General features: G+C 44.6%; 2 protein-coding genes across 2 annotated transcripts in view; both read left to right on the top strand.

Moving 5' to 3' along the window:
• Positions 1-15,218, top strand: part of LOC135517030 (RIMS-binding protein 2-like) — a 38,327-nt gene extending 23,109 nt beyond the window's left edge. The window contains 13 exon segments of the mRNA XM_064941061.1: positions 1,287-2,102; positions 3,211-3,362; positions 3,805-4,599; positions 4,704-4,859; positions 5,050-5,196; positions 5,492-5,606; positions 6,045-6,176; positions 9,137-9,306; positions 9,517-9,694; positions 9,906-10,006; positions 10,094-10,165; positions 10,404-10,560; positions 12,791-15,218. Coding sequence (XP_064797133.1) covers positions 1,287-2,102; positions 3,211-3,362; positions 3,805-4,599; positions 4,704-4,859; positions 5,050-5,196; positions 5,492-5,606; positions 6,045-6,176; positions 9,137-9,306; positions 9,517-9,694; positions 9,906-10,006; positions 10,094-10,165; positions 10,404-10,560; positions 12,791-13,035 — 3,236 coding nt within the window. The 3' untranslated portion in view covers positions 13,036-15,218.
• Positions 15,219-17,980: 2,762 nt separating this feature from the next.
• On the top strand, positions 17,981-22,154 carry zgc:161973 (uncharacterized protein LOC556635 homolog). Its single transcript, XM_064943816.1, has 10 exons — positions 17,981-18,084; positions 18,188-18,260; positions 18,408-18,574; positions 18,792-18,992; positions 19,066-19,195; positions 19,317-19,399; positions 20,044-20,189; positions 20,295-20,419; positions 21,152-21,307; positions 21,565-22,154. Exons 1-10 carry the CDS (start codon positions 17,981-17,983, stop codon positions 21,673-21,675), a joined length of 1,296 nt encoding a protein of 431 aa, XP_064799888.1. The 3' UTR covers positions 21,676-22,154.
• Positions 22,155-23,903: the final 1,749 nt, after the last annotated feature.

Genomic DNA, 23,903 nt, shown 5'->3' with positions numbered 1-23,903 from the left:
GGCTAAAATGTAAATGTACTACTACACACATTCCACACACACTTCACCACTGGCATCAGTATCAACAGGGCCCGCGTCATATCTAATCTCATTAGACTTATGAAGGCTTTTTCATCCATGGCTACGCTAATCCCCCTAGCATCTCTGGCCCAGACATCAGCCTGCATCAGCAGCTCTGGTGAGTCATCACTTGCAGCCATGGGCGGTGGTGTTGGTGGTGGTGGGTGAGAATCCCTAGATTTAGTCTAGCTACTGCCTGCCTGGCTGGCTGCATGGAGGAGGAAGTGGTTTGTATTTACCATAGGGATACTGGTGCTCAGACCAAGCTGTTGTCAAGATGCAGCCTGAGCCATGTAGCTCGACGGCTAATCCAGCAAGGCTCTGATTAATCACAGACATATCCCTCTGCAGACAGAGAGCTAGGGCCTCCCAGCCTCGCTACTGTACTGACTGGAATGATGAGACAGAGAGGGAGAGGACAGTCAGGATCTCTTTGAAAAGCAAGTACAGTACTGATGAGAGAAAGAGGTTGGTGGTCACTAAGTCACTATAGTGAATTGGGTTCCATTTCAGACACACCCTTTGTTCCATCCACTGTGCAGGAATAGGTTTTTAAACCCCCGTACTTCCTGGAGAAAGTGATGATGGCATCATAGCCCTATCCTTTCTTCTCTGTCAGATCTGAGAGAACAGTCCCTACCATGAGGACGAGCACCACAGGGTCATGTTGTCCTGGGAAAATAGTGCTCAAAACACAGATCACACTTGCATTGAGTCACGGAGGCTCTCGTTATTATTTTCCTTTCTCTTTTTTCACTGATGAGATGGTCTATTTTTAGCTGATGTTAACATTTGCAGCAGGCATCATTAAAGGCTTGAGCGTGCCATAGATTCCCCCTGAGACGGCCGTGTGTGAATGGTATCTATCATCAGGCTACTGTGTGTCAGAACAGAACAGGGTTCCTGGAAGGTGTTACTGTGTCTGACTGAATAATCGCTCAATTAAATCTTCATAGCCAAAACATCCTGGGTGATACTACATGTTACTCCCAATAGAAATATCTATATTCTGCTCAACTCGTTTGATCCCTTCTTTACATACCACATTTCCATATAAATATTAATTCCTTTATACATTCTAAAGGTCTTTTTTTATGGAATTGTTTGGAATAACGTGTTTGGAGACAAGATTTGTAGAAGAATTTGCAGAAGAGAGATGGTTGTGGGTTTATATTTTGTTGATAATAAAGTAAGCATCTCTCTCTGTCTGTCTCTGTGTGCTGCAGGTGAGCTGCTGGACGGCCAGAGAGGGCTGGTCCCGTCCAACTTTGTGGAGTTTGTCCAAGACAAGGAGAAACCATCCATCCAACTAGGGGACGGAGAGGAGGACCTGGGCTCTCTGGACCATATCACCCTTGGTCTGATGGGGGTGGATGGAGGGGCCCATCGGGATGGGCTACTGGGTTCCAGCAACCCCCTGGGCCCCTGCAGCAACGGCACAGGGCCCCTGGACCCTGAGGATCTGGTCGATGACATTGTGCCTTACCCCCGGAGGATCACCCTGATCAAGCAGTTGGCCCGTAGCGTCATTGTGGCCTGGGAGCCCCCCATGGTGCCCCTGGGATGGGGAAAAATCAGCTGCTACAACGTGCTGGTGGATGGTGAGGTGCGTGCCAGCGTGCCCTACGGCGACAGGACCAAGTCGTTGTTGGAGAAGCTGGATCTGGACACGTATACGCACCGCGTGTCCGTGCAGAGTGTGACAGACAGGGGCCTGTCGGACGAGCTGCGCTGCACCCTGATGGTGGGAGCCAACGTGGTGGTGGCGCCATATGGACTGCGGGTGGACGACATCCTGCGTGACTCAGCCGAGCTCTCATGGTTGCCCAGCAACAGTAACTATGGGCACACAGTGTTCCTGGACGGGGCGGAGCATGCAGTGGTGAAGCCGGGGAGGTACAGGCTGCGCTTTGTTAACCTCAAGGCCATGACGGTATACAAGGTGAGGGTGGTGGCCCGGCCACACCAGGTACCATGGCAACTGCTCATGGAACAGAGGGAGAAGAAGGAGGCTGCGGTGGAGTTCTGTACACAAGCTGCTGGTGAGGCCTGTTTGATCTTTTCTTAAGTCTAAGTGTTTTATGTTGTCCATGATCATATGTCATCTATAATGTTTTCTAAAAAGTTTGGATAAACGTCCATAGATATATAGATGACTCACGTCCTTACGTGTGCTATGTATGTCTGTTATGTTTTGTCCAGGTCCAGGACCATATTCCAGATCAGGTCAGAATGAAGACCAGTTGGGTTATGGTGGTTATGGGAAAAGTAGGAAGTAGCTTTTGATTGGCATGTGCAACTGACACATCGAATGAAAACAAGCTAACAGCACTTTAAAACCTAGGAAACTACTATGAGTAACTTCCTCAGCTTTTCCCTCCCTTTGGCTCAATGCTAATATACCTCATAGATTAAAGTTATGTCCCAAATGGCACCATATTCCTTATATAGTGCACTACCAGAGCACTGGTCAAAAGTAGTTGACTATATGGGAAATGGGGTTCCATGTAGGATACAACCTAAATATGCTGAAATAACTCTCTCCCACTCTATCCTTCACTGATTTGACCACATCAGTATCTGTGTGCATTCCCCTCTGCCTGAGCTGTGACATCACTGTGATGTCCTGCATGGTGTACCTAGTGAACCAGGAATGAACAGGCTGTACCCATTCAACCCACACTGATGCCTTTCACACACAAGAGACACACACACACACACACACACCTTCCTTTTAGCCTTCTACTTTCACTTTTTCATCATACAATACATTGCTAGAACGTTCCAAATTGCTTTTAAATACTATATTGATAAATACATATCCATTTGAGTGTGAATAGACTGATTACAAAGCTAAAGAGTTTGAGGTTAATCAGATAAGATGTTTCATGCATTAAGGATTCACTCTTAAAATCATCCCCCCAAAATTGACTGGATTTTACATAACATTTACATCATGATTCCTTAGGTCTATGCAACCAACATTGGAAAAGGGAAAGGGGATTTGTGTATCACGTCATTACCCAACAAAAAATAGATAGGATGAAACAAGTAACAGCACTCATGAATGTTCCACTCACCTCCACTCCATCACCGTTTGTGTGTGTAAAACCTATGTTGATATTATCTAACGTGTCATCCCCCCTCCAGGCCCCCCTTTACCACCTCAGGAGGTGCAGGTGCAGTGTGGCCAGGCACCAGGGGTCCTGCAGGTGCGCTGGAAGCCCCCTATCCTCTCACCCAGTGGAACCTCCAATGGAGCCAGCGTCATCGGATACGCAGTCTGCACTAAAGGACAAAAGGTGAGTCAGTAACTCTGTGCCAAAAGACAGAAGGTGAATAAGGGTATACCCCAAGTTACAGCGAAGTATGTGAGAGTGAGTGAACTACAGAGTGTTAGAGTATGTGATATGTGTGTGTAATTGTGTCATTGCATCACCGCTGGCTTTAGTGCTCAGCAGTGCTACCTAGACAGCTCTCACTGTCAGTGCTAGTATTCTCTATATACAAGGGCCTGTGAAAACCCTAGAAAGCACTCTCACTCCCTCTGCTGGTGGACATTAAATATGGACATCCTCCCTTTGTTGAGTTGCACAGTGTCTGTATTAGGCAAACTGTCTATACTAGTGGACGTTGCTCTGAATTTAAGTGCAATGCAGTTGAAAAGCAGTTGAAAGGAATGCAACAATGAACTGAATGCCAACTGTGTCCAACCCGAGGTGTGTGTGTTGTGTTTCCTGTCAGATAGCGGAGGTGTTGTACCCTCTGGCTGACTATGTGACAGTGGAGCTGAACAGGATCCAGTGTCTGGAGGCCAGGGAGGTCATCGTCAGGACGTTATCAGCACAGGGAGAGTCCCAGGACTCCCACGTTGCCCCCATTCCAAACAACCTACTGTTGCCGCCTCCTCACCCTGCCCCTGTGCCCCCTCAGCAACCACACGCAGGGCCCCCTCCACCTCACTCCCACGCCCCCCCACCCCACCTCCAGTCACCTCACCTCCCCCACCACCAACTGCCCCCGCCTCACCTCCAGCCTCCCTCACCCCTGCCTCACAGACAACCCTTCCCTAACCACAGTCCTCAAACCCAGCCACACCTCCAACCCCTGCCCCCTCATCTTGTTCCCCAGCCTCACCGACAGCCTCAACCCGCTCACCCTGGTGGTCCTCCACAGCCCTTGCACCTCCAGCCTCATCCTCCCCATACAATTCCCCAGCACCGCCTACCCCTGCTGCCTCACCCACCCCCCCAGCTCCACCAGAGACCAGTAAGTGCCAGAGACCTGGAAGCCAAAGAGCAGGTGGTCCAGCATGGGGGCGTCCCAAGCCAGCCCTGGGACCCTACCCGCTCCCCCTCTGCCCAGCCTCCTCCTGCCCCCATGTACGGGCACACCCTGGAGGCGCCCCTTTCTGCGAACCACCGTTCGCCCTCCCCCCAGAGAATCCTGCCACAGCCCAGGGGCACCCCCATCCCAGACCAAATGGCCAAAGCCATCGCCCGCGAGGCAGCACAGAGGGTGGCTGCAGAGAGTGGCAGAGTGAGTCATTCATACATAAAGCCAATCAATTTTGCCATGGTTAAAGCTCTAGTCTGATCATTTGTTTGTTGAAGTTACAAATATCTGCCTATGGATTGTGTTAGATGGAGAGGAGAGTCGTCTACAATGAGCAGGGCCAGGCCTTCCACCAACAGAACTCAGATGAGGAAGAGGAGGATGAGGAAGGGTATGGTCACGGTCTCAGGAGACAGGGGGCCTCAGTAGATGAATTCCTCAGAGGGTCCGAGCTGGGCAGGCCGGTAAAGACAGAATGTAATAGGGTACATATTCACATCCAATGGTTTTTCCCGGGTGCTGGATATCCTAGTATGATTTCTCACCTTTATGTGTGTGTGTGTGTGTGTGTGTGTGTGTGTGTGTGTGTGTGTGTGTGTGTGTGTGTGTGTGTGTGTGTGTGTGTGTGTGTGTGTGTGTGTGTGTGTGTGTCAGGCCCACTACAGCCACAGTGAGGAGTACCACAGTGAGAGCAGCCGGGGCTCTGACCTTTCTGACATCATGGAAGAGGATGAGGAGGAGCTCTACTCTGAAATGCAGCTGGAGGAGGGACGACGACGCAACTCCCACAATGCACTCAAGGTAGGAATACCACTCATGTAGTCTCTCATCAAAGCTTAACATTGAAATGTTAAATATTAAAATTGAGTAAACTGATTTGGTTCTGATTACCACTTGTACAATGGAAAAAATTAAGTACGCAAACCTCTTTACCGCAGTTTGATGATATGGCCCCTGTGTCCAGCCATGTGTCTACATTAGAATACTTCTTCTATCCTGTTTGATTGGTTGACCTTTTATTTGAAGCAATAGTCATTGGAAGTAATTTTGCTAGTTGTGGGAAAATTAAGATTTTTTTACGTGTGATCTTTTTAAGATTGGGAACAACCCCTCTGGGGGTCGGCTGGATCGGGAGACGGGGAGAAGAATGCCACGGGATGGTCCGCAGCCCCAGAGACACCCTCTTATGGTGCCCTCCATTGGTCAGTTGGGTAACATTACCCCAGAGAGGACTCTGGGAGTTGTATTGTTTTTGTGCATTGATGTTCTCTGTGCCCTAGTAGATATTCTGCTGCCTGTTATAATCCTCCATGAGCTTCTCTGTGTGCAGATCACTTCTGTGTCTTTGAACCATGCTCATGCCTTCACAGTACTGACAGCTTACTTATAGACATCAGTCAATGTACAGTATTATCAGCTACTAGAACGTTCCGTGGCTGCTACGGTGACAAGGTACACAGACACATATTTCACCGTAACAAATGTAGCTGAATATTTGAATTATTAAGAACTGCTTTTGAGCTCTCTGTTTATGGCCAACAATATGTTAGGATTATCAAAGGTTATGTCAGGAAGAGACCTCCGAACCAACCAACCAATGAGTAGCATTCGCGCTTTAACCACCACCGTTTGATTGGTGTTTCCTGTAGAGATAACCACAGAGAGTAACAGTGGTGGGAACATCTCCCCCGTCACGGAAGATGTTTACAATGGCAGTGTAGTACGGCACAGCACGTGGTCGTCCCACCGATGCCCCACAGGCGCCAAGCCTTCCTATAATGGTAGGTGCTGTGGTTTATCCCTCGCTCCTTCACCAAAGCACAGCCAATAGCCACCAGCGCTAGTCGAGAGAAGGGTAGTGATGCCAACGACTGCCTTAATATGTCTCAGAACGCCTAGCATGATCCACTGCACTGCACCAATATGGCACCTTGCTGAGCCACACTGTTGAAGATGACCGCCCACTGTTGCGGATTGGAATGACTGCTGCTCAAATTATGCTTCTCCCCTCCCTCCCTTGCAATGAACTCCATCAGATGCCTGCTAAACCTTTCCCCCTCTCAATTTAACCCCACCCACCACACCTTTCCTGGGGTTACTATGCATGACTGGGTGGAAGGAGTCAGGGTTATTGAAGAATTATATAGCATCGCTGTACTTGCTGAGAACTCAATGACTGTTACAGAAAGTTCTACTGAAATGGTTCTATTACATCTTACATAGAAATATATATTTATAAGTTTGTTTGGGTTTTCATATGTTCACTATGCTGATGGCCTGATTTTATTTTATCGTTTCTAAGCAAGGAGTCAACTACAGGACAGACAGAGTTTTCTTTGGACAAACTGTAGGCCCACTGTACTTTAGTGGAGCCTAATACAATAGTCAGATCAGTACCACTATGTCATGGTTCAGCAGTATGCATGTTTAACTCAGAGTCTTGTAGTGTGTGTGTGTGTGTGTGTGTGTGTGTGTGTGTGTGTGTGTGTGTGTGTGTGTGTGTGTGTGTGTGTGTGTGTGTGTGTGTGTGTGTGTGTGTGTGTGTGTGTGTGTGTGTGTGTGTGTGTGTGTGTGTCATGGTATTTTTGTCAACCATGTTCGTGTAACCCATCATGTCTGGTTTGCTCTCCAATCTCTATCCATCTGTAACCTGGTCATAAGTTCATATGTGGTGTCAAATTGATGCACATTACATTACATTATTTACTCTTGTCTCTGTGCTGATACTGCAACCAATTGATGGATTGACCACAGAATTCTGCTTGCACGCTACAAAATGAAATGTTGGTTTGATGAGCAATCTCAATCCATTATATACCATAGTACTGCACAGTCACCTACATGGTTTGGCTCTCTCGCTTGTAAATCACTTATAAACAACACACCTGTCTATACTGTCTATGCCTCTTCCCTTCTCTCCGTCCATATGCATTATAGCATGCGCAAGATGACTCACTACTACACACTAGTGTTACTGAGTGGCCAAATTCAGTCAAAAAAATTGTTTCTCTCATGCTATAGATATGAATCCAGAATCAATGTAACATAAGGCCATAGACTGTGACCCATTACAACTGTAGTGGATCCTAGTGGACCTATAGTTGAAGTCGGAAGTTTACATACACCTTAGCCAAAAACATTTAAACTCAGTTTTTCACAATTCCTGACATTTAATCCTAGTAAAAAGTCCAGTCTTAGGATCAACACTTTACTTTAGGAATGTGAAATGTCAGAATAATAGTAGAGAGAATTATTTTTTTCAGGTTTTATTTCTTTCATCACATTCCCAGTGGGTCAGAAGTTTACATACACTCAATTAGTATTTGGTTGCATTGCCTTTAAATTGTTTAACTTGGGTCAAATATTTTGGGTAGCCTTCCACAAGCTTCCCACAATAAGTTGGGTGAATTTTGGCCCATTCCTCCAGACAGAGCTGATGTAACTGAGTCAGGTGTGTAGGCCTCCTTGCTCGCACACGCTTTTTCAGTTCTGCCCACAAATTTTCTGTAGGAATGAGGTCAGGGCTTTGTGATGGCCACTCCAATACCTTGGCTTTGTTGTCCTTAATCCATTTTGCAACAAATTTGGAAGTATGCTTGGGGTCATTGCCCATTTGAAAGACCCATTTGTGACCAAGCTTTAACTTCCTGACTGATGTCTTGAGATGTTGCTTCAATATATCCACTTAATTTTCCTTTCTCATGACGCCATCTATTTTGTGAAGTGCACAACATGATGTCGCCATCCCATGTGCTTCAAGGTTGGAATGGTGTTCTTCGGCTTGCAAGCATCCCTCTTTTACCTACAAACAGGTCATTATGGCCAAACAGTTCTATTTTTGTTTCTTCAGACCAGAGGACATTTCTCCATAAAGTAAAATCTTGGTCCCCATGTGCAGTTGCAAACCGCAGTCTGGATTTTTTTATGGCGGTTTTGGAGCAGTGGCTTCTTCCTTGCTGAGCAGCCTTTCAGGTTATGTCGATATAGGACTTGTTTTACTGTGGATATAGATACTTTTGTAACTGTTTCCTCCAGCATCTTCACAAGGTCCTTTGCTGTTGTTCTGGGATTGATTTGCACTGTTCGCACCAAAGTACGTTAATCTCTAGGAGACAGAACGCGTCTCCTTCATGAGCGGTATGACGGCTGCGTGGTCCCATAGTGTTTATACTTGTGTACTATTGTTTGTACAGATGAACGTGGTACCTTCAGGCGTTTGGAAATTGCTCCCAAGGATGAACCAGACTTGTGGAGGTCTACCATTTGTTTTCTGAGGCTGATTTATTTAGGCTTTTCCATGACGTCAAGCAAAGAGGCACTGAGTTTGAAGGTAGGCCTTGAAATACTGTACATCCACAGCTGCACCTCAAATTGACTCAAATGAGGTCAATTAGCCTATCAGAAGCTTCTAAAGCCATGACGTCATTTTCTGGAATTTTCCATGCTGTTTAAAGGCACAGTCAACTTAGTGTATGTAAACTTCTGACCCACTGCAATTCTGATACAGTGAGTTATAAGTGAAATAATCTGTCTGTAAACAATTGTTGGAAAAATTACTTGTGTCATGCACAAAGTAGATGTCCTAACCGACTTGCTAAAACTATAGTTTGTTAACAAGAAATTTGTTGGAGTGGTTGAAAAACGAGTTTTAATGACTCCAACCTAAGTGTATGTAAACTTCCAACTTCAACTCTATATTGAGATGCAGGTGGATGTGTTCTCTTTCTCGCCCGTGTTTAAGAGGGATACAGGGACAGGGAACGCCGCTCCCCTCCTAACTACGATGAGTCAGAACCTGAAGAAACATTCCGGATCTTTGTGGCTCTGTTTGACTACGACCCCATGTCCATGTCTCCCAACCCGGACGCAGCAGATGAGGAACTGCCCTTCAAAGAGGGCCAGATCATCAGGGTGGGTGTCACACACAGTGCTAGGCCATACGAGGAGATATATTGTGCTTGTGTTTGAAAACAATGAGGTACAATATAAAACATCATTGAAAATAGACTTTTCCTTCTACCATCTGTTTTGTTTTGATTCCAATCAATCGTGTTCCATTTTTCTCTCTCTCCCTCCCCTCTCACTCTCCCTTGCTTTCTGTCTCTCGCTCTCTCTTTCCAGGTATATGGTGATAAGGACACTGATGGTTTCTACCGAGGGGAGATCAGGGGAGGCAGGATGGGGCTCCTGCCCTGCAACATGGTGTCAGAGATCAGGGCTGAAGATGAGGAGACCATGGACCAGCTCATCAAGCAAGGCTTCCTCCCACTCAACACACCAGTGGATAAAGTTGGAATAGGTAACCACAGAACTATAAGGAGTAGAACAGACATCCTCATTCAAGTCATGATTCCATAACGGGTGGACTGGGAGCCATTTTGACTGTACCCATTTCATATTTTTCTAGGTAACATACTGGGCAGGGCACACGTATCTCTCTATGACACCACATATATATCTGTTACTATATCACCTCCTGTCCTGGCTTGTCCTCTTGTTTCATCTCACAGGGCAGGACAGACGAGGCCTCTGTCAGCATCAGGCCACCAGGAGGATGGTGGCCCTCTATGATTATGACCCCAGAGAGAGCTCCCCCAACGTGGACGTGGAGGTATTGACACACACACACACTGTACATACATGTAACCAGACAGACAGACATTGTAAGGGTATTAATGACGTCTTTGTTTCCTGATAGGCTGAGTTGACTTTCTGTGCTGGTGACATCCTCGCTGTATTTGGAGAGATTGACGAAGACGGGTTCTACTATGTGAGTATGCCTCTTTTCTGGGTTCCGTGATGTGACTAGTAGCATTATTATATAGGGCAATTCAAAGGTTGTAAAAGTCAGATGTTTTAGTTCTGCATTTGGCTCAACTGCCTGCTCATACACATAGTATGTCCTCTTGCCCAGGAGATGGCTCTTTCCCTCAGGTTTGACCATCAGAGTTCAATGGATCTAGCCATGGTTCTCATCCCCACTGCACCCTCCTCTCCTCTCTCTGCAGGGTGAAATCAATGGCCACCGTGGCCTCGTCCCCTCCAACTTTCTGGAAGAAGTGCCTGACGACGTGGAGGTGTACCTGACGGACACTCCATCCCGCTACGCCCAGGATGAGCCCGCCAACCGGGCCGAGGCCAAAAGGGTACATCGCCGCTCTCAGCGCTAGTCCCTCTGTCCATCCATCCTCCGTCTCTCTTGATTTACGCCTCGCTTCCTCCACGTGCCGTCTGTGTTCTGTGTGTGTGTGTGTATTGTCCGTGTGTGACAGTGGTGACGATACAAACCTTAGCCCCGGCTGGCGAAAGGGACAAACGCAGTCAAACCTTTCTGAGAGTTAGAAAGGAAGAAGCAAAGCCTGATGTGGACAGAGAGATAGAACACTTGAACTGTGCCCGTACGGGTTGGGTGATATTCACAGAGCAGTGACATAAGAGAGTACAGATTTGAAATAGGCTAAAGTCATTCCTACACAGGAATATAGAAGGATCATTGGGTAACCCCTTTGCACCAAAACACCAAACTCAACTCGTGATCCTGTGTCTATTAATAAGTGCTTTATGACCACCTCTGAAACTTTCCTGATTTCTACCAGTTGAACCCAAATGGACAGAAAGGATTTGAGTAAACTGTAGGGTTGGTAATATAGCAAAGCATGCCTTTTTCCAAAACAAACTCGATACCTTTTATATAATAGTAGACTTTGGCCCAACTGCTGTATTTCCTGGGAGAGGCTTTGTTTCTTTTGTATACTGCATACACTTCCAAAAAGATATATTTTTCATGCCTGATGAACGTTGATAGATATGTTTGATCTAAACCAGAACAAATAACAGCCAAAGTGAGACATCCATACTGTAATGGTACAATGGAACAATAAAAGCAGCAATCATTTTCATTTGCGACCTGTGTTCATGTGCGTATTCTTGTTGTTTTTCTCTTCTGTTCTCATAGTCGTGTGTGGGTTGTACTGAAAATGAAACGTCACCACGTCTCATTTACTTTTTGTCCTCACCTGCTTGGCAAATACAAAACAGAAGAAGATTGTTCATTTCACGTCATAAATGGCTCTGTCTGCCTTGTACAGTATGTGAGCAACTAGAGATACCAGCCTGACAGATCTAATGCTGGGTATTGTGATTACACTTATGTTAAATGGTTCATTTGTAGCCAGTAAACATTCTGCTTACACAGTCACAAGCTTATAGCATCATGGTTATTCATGCTTGCACATTAAAGTTGTATATACTATTCTGTGTAATTAGGAAAGTGGTTCCCCTTACTTTTTACTGGACCCAGAATGCTAATTTACAGCATCAATTAGAAAAATTGTTACAAATACATTTTTTGTAACAATTTGTTGGAGTTATTTAATGCCTGCAAAGTAGTAGACTACTAATTATCTGTGAGATAGTGCTCTATTTTGCAAACTTTAAAGTTCCCTATATCTGTAGTTTTTAAAAAACATTACTAATGGGAGCTGCAAATCCCCATTTGATTCAAAAATGATTCCTCTTTATCTTTGAGAGACCATTTTAAAGGTCCTAGATGAACTGTATGGTAGCATACCATACTTTGATCGGTTGCCAGTCCACTAAATTAGGCAAGAGGGATGGTATCTACAGTTGTGTCCCATGATCGATGGACATATCAGAATCTGTGGTGTTGCAATGTCGTGCTCTATGTTTGATGGCTTCCTCCTCAGTGTTTGTGTGTGTGAAACCTCAGCAGCGCCACCAATGTCTTCAGTCCCCATCAACAGAAGGAGAGGGAGGTATTAAGGAATGATTTCAACAATAGCTCCAAAGGCAATACCTCATCCTTATTCTGAACCACTTTTATAAACATGGATGGCTTGTTTCCCGGACACTCGTCCTGAACTAAAAACCTATTCCAATGGCAAATGTTTATTGAGCAAAAGCGTTTGAAGCTAAATCCTTGTCTGGGAAACCAGCCCTATTTGAAACATAAACGTTACGTAGGAATTTGACACACATTGAGTGGAAAACCTACAGTAAGTATAATTGTCTTCATTGACACTGTTCTCTTTTTCTTGGACTTTATACAGAGTTGTGTTTTCATACTTGTCTATATTGACAGCTAATGCTGAGAAGTCTGAAGGTCAGCACACATAACTTCAAATTCAAATATTATTGGAAATTGAATTAGACTGTAGAAATGTTTGGCATACCTAACCCTTCACTCTATTTAACACAACATATTTTAAAGTCCCATTGGATATATAGCTTTACTGTAGATGGATAGGGCTACTCAGGTGACAGTGGGGTGATAAAGTGTTGTTGAGGGACACAATGCTGACTGTAGACTGTATTACTATTGTAGCCCTACCTCAGAAAGAGAGAGTAGGCCACAGTGGACTACTGATGTCTTTGTAATGCACTGCCCCTACCCCCACCACCCTCCATGGCATCTCTCTTCAGGTAACCACGGATAACACAGAGAGCACGGCCCCGCCTGTCCGAGCGGCATCCCCCATGGTGCGTCCCGTGTGTCCCCCAGGCACCATGCGGCCCATCAGCCCCACCAGGGGCCCCAGGGACCTCCGAGACAACAAAAAGAAAAAGGGACTGCTCTCCAAGGGGAAGAAACTGCTCAAGAAACTCTCTCCGGTTAAATAAACTGTTCCCAGCTGAGCCCAAAACAGATACTGGGCCCAGTACTGTACATCACATACAGTACATGCAATCAAATCAGTTGATCGTACGCACACAACTACAATTGCAACATGTGTGTATGTATTACAGGACAATATATGTGAGCCTAATCTAATATATTCAGTGATACATGTTCTAATGATTAATACACATACTTACATGTACTTCGTGCCAAATTCAATGAGACCTTTGCTCACACATACTGTATAACTGTGATGTATTTGAGGAATAGGGGAAAAAGGAGAACAAACTAGGATTTTCATGACATGGATTTTCATTTCCACTGTTTTCTTTAATGAAATGGAGATCAGGACGATGCTGCTAATCCATTTGTGTGCATTTGTTTCAAGCAGGGTAAGAATAGAGTAGCCTATTTTTTTGTTTATTACAATTCTAACATTTCTAGATGGTTTCCATAGCAATTGTGCAATTATAAGGTCTCTGACAGACATGACGTGGCAAAAAACATCAATGTTGTGGCAGTGAGATGTTGATACCAGGAGAGACCATACTCCTGGAACACTGGAGCAACAACTCAACTATTGATGGCATTCTGTCAGTAATGCTGGCTGCTAACAAAGAGGCTTTATTCAGTGCAATATATCACAGACAGGATGGTGACAAAGGGTTGAATCACTCACAGAACCTAGAAGTCTATAGGGTAGTTGGACACAGGGCATTACAGACAAGAGAAGGAGCTGCATTGGATAATACATTTGAACCATCTCAGTGGCCTTTATGAAAGCAATTCTAGCATGACTTTCCTCATTTTCTATGGTTGAACAAGGTTGTTTTTAGACTTACAAGTCTTTTGCCAAGAACCCCTAGTGCATCTCTGCAGCTTTGTTTGATAGAAATCTAAAATGTATGTTTGTTCGTTTCATTGCTGTCCAACTGTCATGAAACGCCTAGTTAAAGACAACCTTCTGTGTTTGCCTTCCAATTGCACAAAGGTGTGTTTTGTCTGATGAATGGAAAAAAAAGTAGTTCTCTGTGTGTATGGATGTGTTGAGGGTGTAGGCTATGTGTGTGAGTTTGTGTGCTCAGTGTGCATTCATGTTTGTGCATCCTTTATTTAAAAAGAGGACAAGTAGTTGAGTCATGTGATCTTAGTGGTGTGCTGCTAACTACATTGCCGGTGTAATATTCAGTTCTGTTGTCTGTCAAAGATTTTCCCCGCTCAGCCATTTCAGTAAAGATGTCTAGGTGTGCTCAAGATTCTGCACCGTTTACTTGTTTACACTCTTCTAGAACTCGTGACAACCTATTTCTGAAGTCAAGGGAAAGGGAGGGATGACCTACATACTGTACCTACAACCTCTAAACCAGTAGTCATGTGGCTTATGGGATAAATGAGTGCTAGGATGCATCCAGCTGATCCATTGACTGGAGAGGCTGTCATAGCCTTTAGACAAACATTGTCCTGTATTTTGACACCTTTCAGGACCATATATTAACCCATTTTCATAAACCATGATCCTATTCTGTAATAGTTTAACATTACTTCCGTTGCTGTACAGCCACAGTTTGATGGTCATGATCATAATGGTCAACATGTCAATCCATGACTCAAAATGACAGTGTTTTATTCTGACAGGGTCCTCTAAATTCCCATCAGCTAAGATATCTGAGTCAAGCATTATACCCTGCTGTATAATGATTACAGGGTTCTTTTATGTTTATTCAAAAAAGAGAGAAAATCAAATGATGGATTGTTAAAAAGGAATGTACAAAATGTTCAGCGGGCAATATAGTACACATTTTATTATTTGTCCAACGTTATGCATTATGTTATGCATCCATTTGTCAAAAGGTGTTAGTCATAATACCAAATCCTTTATTTGTAAATGGGTGTAGTGTCTATACTGTTGCTCTTTTGTACTTTTCTCCATTTATAGATCATTTCTAAATGTTTATACTTGATTTTCAGACTGCCTTTTTTAGTGCATTGAGATGTATTCTTACTGTAAACAGTGCAAGCATTCTCCATGGTGTCCTCCAGATAAGATGTTTAAGTCTGCGGTTATGTGCTTTGCTCCGTGAATCAAAGATACAAACAAAACATAGAAATCATTATTAATGGTGTGTGTGTGCATGTGCAAAAAAATACATTTTTTTATCAAAAATAAATTTGATATTTTGTAGAATATTGTGTTTGGATTACTTTGGTGCATATTTACATTTTAGCAATTTAGCAGACGCTCTAATACAGAGCGATGTACTGTTAGTGCATTCATCTTAAGATAGCCAGGTGGGACAACCACATACAGTGGGGAGAATAAGTATTTGATACACTGCCGAATTTGCAGGTTTTCCTACTTACAAAGCATGTAGAGGTCTGTCATTTTTATCATAGGTACACTTCAGCTGTGAGAGACGGAATCTAAAACAAAAATCCAGAAAATCACATTGTATGATTTTTAAGTAATTAATTTGCATTAAAGTAGCTATCAGCAAAGTCAGTGCGCGTAACGGGGAAAACGTCATGTGCGAGTGTTAGTTTACAGGTGGGGACTATTCTTTAAAGAGGTAGGGTTTCAGATGTTTCTGGAAGATGGGCAGGGACTCTGCTGTCCTCGCTCCAAGGGGAAGCTGGTTCCACCACTGGGGTGCCAGGACAAAGAGGCACTTTGACCGGGCTGAGAGGAAGCTGTCCTCCAGCAGGGGTGGGAGGGCCAAGAGATCAGAGGTGGCAGAACGGAGAACTCAGGTTGGGGTATAAGGTTTGAGCATAACCTGAAGCTAGGGAGGGGAAGTTCCTCTTGCTGCTCCATAGGCAAGTACCATGGTCTTGAAGTGGATGTGAGCTTCGACTGGAAGCCAGTGGAGTGTGCGGGGGAGTGGGGTGACGGGAGAACATGGGAAGATTGAACACCAAGTGGAGAAAGAGAAGCTCTGTCTTGTCGAGTTTGAGCTTGAGGTGGAGAGCCAACATCCAAGCACACATATCTGCCAGGCACGCAGAAATGCGTGTCACCACCTGGGTGTCAGAAGGGGGGAAGGAGAAAAGTAATTGAGTGTCATCCGCATAGCAATGATAGGAGAGACCATGTGAGGATATGACAGAGCTGAGTAACTTGGTGTATAGTAAGAAGAGGAGAGGGCCTAGAACCAAGTCCTGGGGACACCAGTAGTTACAGTACATGGTGTAGATACAGATCCTCTCCACATCACCTAGTAGTTGTGTCCTGCCAGGTAGGATGCAATCCAAGAGTGTGCAGCGCCTGAGACGTCCAGCCCTGAGAGGGTGGAGAGGAGGATCTGATGATTCACGTGTCAAAGGCAACGGATAGATCTCGGAGGATGAGAACAGAAGAGAGAGAGTCAGCTATGGCAGTGCGGAGAGCCTCTGTGACACAGAGAAGAGCAGTCTCAGTTGAGTGACCCATCTTGAAGCCTGACTGGTTAGGGTCAAGAAGATCGTTCTGAGAGAGAATGTGAGAGAGTTGGTCAGAGACAGCAAGCGTAAGTATTTTGGAATGAAAAGAAAGACGGGATACCGGTCTGTAGTTTTTGACGTCAGATGGGTTGAGTGTTGGTTTCTTGAGGAGGGGCGAAACTTTGGCCACATTGAAGTCAGAAGGGACGCAGTCAGAGGTCAGGGATGAGTTGATAAGGGAAGTGAGGAATGGGAGAAGGTCTCCAGAGATGGTCTGAAAAAGGGAGGAGGGGATGGGGTCGAGCGGGCAGCTTGTCGGGCAGCCGGACCTCACTAGTAACAGGATTTCATCTGGAGAGAGAGGGGAGAAAGAGGTCAAGGCGTAGGGTACTTCTGTGTGAGTGGGACCAGTGGACTCATTAGGCATGTTCATGATTTCCCTTTTATATCTCAATGACCTGAATGATAAATGATTTCTAACCCATATTGCATGAATTAAAACTACTAATAATAACATAACTGACTATGGATTTTGCAGCATAGCCTAGTTACCACAGATGAAAGGGAAGACCTACTGAAGGGATCACCTTCAATCCGTGCTATTACACTTTATATCCTCTGGATGGCAGCAGTGATCTTTACTTCCCCATTTGCAGACCTTATCAAACGTGAAAAAGGCCCATTTACATTTGATAATAACAATAACAAACACTCATGTGTTAGGAGAACGTAGAAATGGCAATTCTGCGTGCTTTTGCAGACTTGACGGTTTGAATAGTGTCATTACAGTTTTGCAAAGTGTGCCTAGTTAGACAGAACTTTCTCACAACTTGAACCTGACAGCATCTGTAGCTTCTCCTGTTGTAGGTAAATAACGTTAGCTAGCTAGCTATGGCTATTGGCCGCGGACAACTTTTCCGCAGTTTCAGAGAGGGTTTGTTGAAGAATGCCCCGCCAACAGAGGGTCAAGGACCGACAGGCAAAGAGAATAGCAGACTCTGCGAGAAAATGACTAGATTTTCCCCGGGCACTCAAAGGTATGAGTTGTGTGATGTCGTCAACTCCTGTTGCATAGTATGCACTGAGCCCCAATAAGCTGGTTTGTAGTTGACTAACTTCAGCTAGCCACTGACTTTTGTTGACTGCAAAATTGTGTTGCATCTCTGTCCTTCTCTATGCTCGACTACAAGTGTGGAACCACCAACACTGCCACGAAAGAAGAAGAGGAAAAAGAAGGCGGCAAAGGCTACTGTACCCTGTCAGCCAGTTGTACCACTGCCAAGAGTACCTACAAAGTCTACTGGACATGCTGGCAAGCCAGCTGAGTGCACACCGAATCACATAGAGAGGTAAAAGTGGGTTGCTGTGGAACCCACGAGTAATCAGGTTACAGGGTATAGAACATATGCAACATATGTTATTGGTTATATGCCCTGCAATCTGATTACTCAATTGTGTTTTTGCACTAGATGGGAAAGATCAAGCATTCCAATAAATGTTTTAATCATGTCTATTTGGTGTTTTATTAGGATGCCACCGGAGATCCTTCTGAAGATCCTATCGTACCTGGATGCCCTCTCTCTCTTCTCCATCGGCTTCACCAACAAGCGATTCTATGAGATGGCCCACAACAAGTAAGGAGTGAAGTACTGGTCACATTGTACTCTATTCTTCCTCCCTACAGTCTTACAGACTGGTTTTCCGTCATCATTTTTGACCCACAGTATTTTCTTGCAGTGGAATGTGGCACAAGATGTATTCTGCAGAGTATGGTCACAGTAAGAAGTGGAGGCCCAAGCGTTTGGACGAGGTTCAGTGCAATTCATATTTCATAACACTCCTTTTTACTTATCACACCAAGGTCATTTTTTATGAGCATTATGTGCTTGTATGCACAGTATTTTTTTGTATTATTATTATTATTATTATTATTATTATTGGTATTTTCCTCCACCAGGTGCTGGATAAACTGAGTGCGGTGGTGGTCCAGGAGAGACCAGAGAGCTATTGGAGAAGACTGTACTTCAGGACCATGGCTGGCTTCAATGAGACCAAGTGGAGGAAGGAGTTGAGAGACATCAACCCTTTCACAGGCTTGCCCAGTCAGACTGAAAGAATCCTCAGGTTAAACAGTTTCTGCAGTTAGTACTGAAGTTGTACTGCCTCTGTTGTTCAGGCTCATGTATAAAACATGCCATTTATAAGGCGCATACATACAGAGGCTCCAATGCTGCTGTAATATTGTCAGAACCTACTTACTGGGCCAGAATCAATTAAATTGTCCGCAACTATGTTTACATAGTTACTCTAATGCATTTTGTTCTCCTCTCCACTGCCTCAGGAGCCAGCGTGTGACCTGGGAGATCACAGTGTCTGACAAGTGGGGGTTGGAGGGGACGTTTGAGCAGAGCCGTGCCTACTTCTCTGACTCGTCCGTGACGGTGTGCTGGAGCAGCGGGCGCTGGCCCTCCTTCCACCAGCTCTCTACCTTACAGCTAGATGGTGTCAAAAGACAAGCTCTCAGCTCCCCTAACATCAATAAGTGAGTGTCTCTCTTTCTCTCTTGTCTCTTCTTGCCTCTGAGTGAAATGCCTGCTCCCCTCTTCTCCCCTCAGGCCTGGCTGGCGGTCTCTGATGGCTAAGTTTGACAGGGACACCATCTCTAAGAGTGGCCAGGTCATCGGTAGAGACCAACTAGTCACCCTGGTACTCTTTTCGCCTAGCATTGTCATTGGTGTCTGGAGGGTATGTCATCTAAATCACATCATTAGAAAATTGATGGGCTAACCCACAGTGTGCTGATGAGTTAGTTTGTTTCCTGATAAAAAGTGTATAATGTTTGGGATTTCCCTGTGTCATTCCACAGGGCCGGTGGTCCATTGCCTTTGTGATGGCCAGCTTCCACTACCACAGGCTGGTGGAGAGGAGTCTCCTGGGCACCTCAATGTGGTATGCAGCGCCCCTGACTCCGGAACAGGCTAGGATTGAACAAATTGGCGTGACTGGAATCTGTTTTTTATATTTCAGCAGAAAAGGATGTTGCATGCATGTTCAATTAAAAAACGAAATCATTCTCTCTCTCTCCCGTCTCTGCCCTCTCTCTCCCCTCTCTCCTCTCTCTCCCCTCTTTCCTCTCTCTCTCTCTTTCTCTTTTTCTTTCTCTCATCTTTCTCTCTTTCCTCTCTCTCTCCCCTATTTCCTCTCTCTCTCTCCCCTCTTTTTCTTTCTCTCATCGTTCTCTCTTTCCTCTCTCCCTCTCTCCCCTATTTCCTCTCTCTCTCTCCCCTCTTTTTCTTTCTCTCATCTTTCTCTTTCCTCTCTCTCTCTTTCTCTTTTTCTTTCTCTTTTTCTTTCTCATCTTTCTCTCTTTCCTCTCTCTCTCCCCTCTTTCCTCTCTCTCTCACTCCCCTCTTTTTCTCTCTCTCATCTGTCTCTCTTTCCTCTCTCTCTCTCCCCTCTTTCTCTTTTTCTCTCTTTCTTTTTCTCTCTTCTTTCTCTCTTTCTTCTTTCTCTTCTCTCTCTCTCTTCTTTCTCTCTCTCTTCTTTCTCTCTTCTCTCTTCTCTTCTTTCTCTCTCTTCTCTCTCTCTCTCAGCCCCTATTCCATGCCAGAGAACAAGCCTCCTTTCGACGACATGGACCCTGACTCCGGCCTCCATGGTTACACGCTCCGCATTATACTACACAACACTGTGACCCAGATCATGGCCGGCCACTTCTCTCAACTCTACTGTAGCAAAAGTAATGAAACCAGTACCCAGGAGGTTTCTCTTTCAGAACCACATTGGGCCGCTGTACGATACCGCAGTCTGTAGTTGACTTTGATTGTGTGTTGTGGTTGTCCAGGTCAGGTCCATGGTGGTTTCATCCAGCTGAATGTCATCAACAGGGGAAGCCTGTCCCAGCACACCCCTCTCTCTGGCAGGATCAGCCTACCCTGGAAGTGTGAGGCTCTAGAGGGCACCGTGGAGGTACTGTAGGGTACACTGACTCAGACTGGTTTAGGTTACACTTTAATGGAACTACCAGGGCTACATGATGGGTCATTGTAAAAACAGAACAGCTGACATATAGACTTTGTCGCTCCCCCCCCCCTCTCTCTCTCTCTCTCTCTGTCTATTTATCTCTTTATTTCTCTCTCTTGCTAGCTTTCCATTCAATTGGCGACAGATTTTCATGCGAATATTGTAAAATCTGCATAAAGAAAATATGTGCATTTTCCCACCAGTGGTGTTTCCACCAAACTGACTTGTTGTGGATAAAAATGAGTGTGTGATGATGTAGTGCAGACAAGTTTGTTTTTTTGTCACAAACTGTTGTTTAAATAATAAATGTGCCTACTCTGGTCTTGGCACGTGCGCTCTAGCCAACAGATCACAGATACAGTATGTGTAGGCACTGCCTACCCACCATGTCGAACGAACAAATGATCTGTCTGCATTTAGAAAATTGTATCGAAACAGGCAGTGCCTGTTTCCATCACAGCTGTTTTTTGTCTCTTGCCCCTAAGTAAGCGTTTCACTGTTAGTCCAATTTGTAAGTCGCTCTGGATAAGAGCGTCTGCCAAATGACTTAAATGTAAATGTAAATGTTAGGCTACACCTATTGTTTAGGAAGCATGTGACAAATAAAAATGTATTTGATTTGGAAACATGGTTTATGTCTCTCTCTACTTCTATTTCTGTCTCTGTCTGTCTGTGTAGAATTGCTGCATGATGAGCCTGACCCTGATGGATGAGTACCAGAACCCCTTCTGGTGTGTCAGCACACCCGTGTGTATGGCACTGAACAGTAAGGAGCCATCCAACGACTACGAGGGTCAGCACTTCCTGATCAAGTACCAGGATGCAGAAGGCAAGGTAAACCAACCCCACATGACTCACACGTCAGAGAATAGGTTACCTTTGAGCAGAGCAGAGCTGTGCCTACTTGTTTTTTGTTGGGTTGGTTTATTTGACAAGGACCATGGAAACATTGTATCTGTACTGTATATATTTACATTTGACATTATCACCCATAACCTTTAATGTAAGTAAATGATCACATATGGGGAGCAGCAGGACATCTGTTTTTTTCTTTACAATAACAGTAATGTATGAGTTCTTTATTGTTGTAGGTGAGGATGGACCTTGTGTGGCTGGAAGAGCAGAGACAGTACTTCCTCATCAATCTGGTAGTCTTCATCGCCACGGCCAAGGTCAACAAGCACTTTGGGAGAGCCTACTGACTCTGCATGTAGAGGTGGCACTGTACTGCCATCCTCTACCCTAAGGCCTTCATAATGATGACAAAGTGGTGACATAAGCAGTTGTCAGCTGTCATGACAGTTTATGACATCTGTTATGTTGTTGTTATGCAGTATAATGTAGGCCTTATGATAGAAGCTTGAAGTGTTGAGCCTGTATACAGTATGTCAATTGATGACATAATTTAGTTGTGTTTTGTTCTGAGTAATTTTGAAGTAGTTCAAGTTTGAGAGTTTGCCCCGGGCCAGTTTTCATTATTTCTGTATATTTATATAGTTTTATGCATTGTTTTGTGAATCATTAGTACACATTGGAAAAATGTAATCCTACTTTTTTTAAGTATGTCTCGCCATATTATAAAGAGCAAAACTACATGTGAAATGTGTTAAACAGAGTTGAACTATTTTGGGTTTGTAAACTTTCTGTTACAGATGGACTATCTGATTCTGATAAATATTCTGATTTATATATTTCTGTGTTATTTTTTTTATTCCGCCATAGTGCATTCTTTAAAAGCATGAGCTCGACAAGTGAAACTGGAGGGATCAGCCTGTGTTGGACTGTATTACGCTTTACATTCTCAGGATGGCAGCAGTGATCTTCATCCCCAATAGCACGAAGTGCTCCCTCACAGCCCTGGCCACCATTGCTTTTTTCTTTATAAGCCGAGCGAAGACTTAAAGTGTTTACTGCCTCACTGTTAGAACCTCATCAGGACAACTGCTGATGCCAAATGTCTAAGCATCAATATTATTATTTCTACATACTGACTCCAAATGGCAAAAACATATCCAAGCCTTAATTTATACAAATATTGTTCAATACAGTAGCTAGTTACAGTAAAGAGTTATTGATTGAGTGGAAAGAACTGCTGCGATTCACTGCTTTGGTTCATTGAGTCGATGCTTCAGTACATTTGTGTATGTTCTGAACCAGAAAACGAAAGAGTGAAAAAGTGAGAGAGTGGAGATGACACTCATACATCACAGCATCCTGGTCCCACCTCGCCGCCTTCTCCGGATCCTGAGTGAGCTGTAACGCTCCCTAGGGCCCTGGGGCCATCGGATGTTTAAAATTCTCAACGACTGACCTCTCCATCCAAGCATCCATCTTCGGGTGGCCTTTTCAGATAATTATATTTCACAGGTCCTAATAGTGCTGACCCCTCAACAGACAGCAGAGATCACTACAAAAGATAAAGATTATACAGATCAGGTAGTTGTTTAAGTCCCTCAGTTCTTTTGACTGCTTACTTTTGTCTTGATAATGTGTTCCTGTTTAAAGAAGCTTTTCCGGCATAGGTAGTAGCCAGTTTATTAGGTATACCCATCTAGTACCCGGTCAGACTCCCTTTTGCCTGCAGAACACATTGAATTCTTCAGGGCATTGAAACGTTGCTCATTTGCAATCAAGGGACCTAACATGTGCCAGGACAACTTTCCCCACACCATTACACCACTGCCACCATAGGCATAGACACCAGGCAGGTTTGGGCCATGGATCCATGCTGCTTACACCAAATCCTGATTCTGCCATCAGCTTGATGCAATAGGAACCGGGATTCATCGGACCAGACAATGTTTTTCCACTCCATATTTGTGATGGATGGTGTACCTAATAAACTGGCTCTTGAGTATATACCGTGTGTCTGCGTTTGTGTGTGTGTTAGAGTCCTGAGTTGATGCCATTACAAGTGATGCTATAAAAAAGCACATATCCCTAAGTCAGCACAGGTGGGAAATAGTCAAATAAAAAAGTGAGATCACATGGAATACCAATACCCTTTTACATTTCAACCCTGCAGGATGTAGCAAGAGTCAGGACTGTTGCCTCCCCTTCATTAGTCTGTGAGAGCAGATACCGGTTGGAGGACAGGTACTCTAGCAGTTAAGAGTGTTGGGCCAGTACCCAAAAGGTTGTTGGTTCGAATCCCTGAGCTGACTAGGTAAAAAATATGTTGATGTGCCCTTGAGCAATGCACGTAAACCTAATTGCTCCTGTAAGTCGCTCTGGATAAGAGCATCTGCTAAATGACTAAAATGTAAATGTAAAAAATTCCACTTGGCCTGTAACTCATTCCAGTCTCCTGCGGAGTGATGTGTATGGTGGCCATGCTCTGAGAGCCACTTTCATTTGTCATCCTGTTACACTGAGAGAAGGAGGCTCAGCCTGGCCCCAGCCATTCATCTTTGTCTGTGCTGTTCACAAT

This window comes from Oncorhynchus masou, chromosome 28 (genome assembly GCF_036934945.1).
Source record: "Oncorhynchus masou masou isolate Uvic2021 chromosome 28, UVic_Omas_1.1, whole genome shotgun sequence".
Taxonomy (NCBI): domain Eukaryota; kingdom Metazoa; phylum Chordata; class Actinopteri; order Salmoniformes; family Salmonidae; genus Oncorhynchus; species Oncorhynchus masou.
This window is presented reverse-complemented; position numbering and strand designations above follow the sequence as displayed.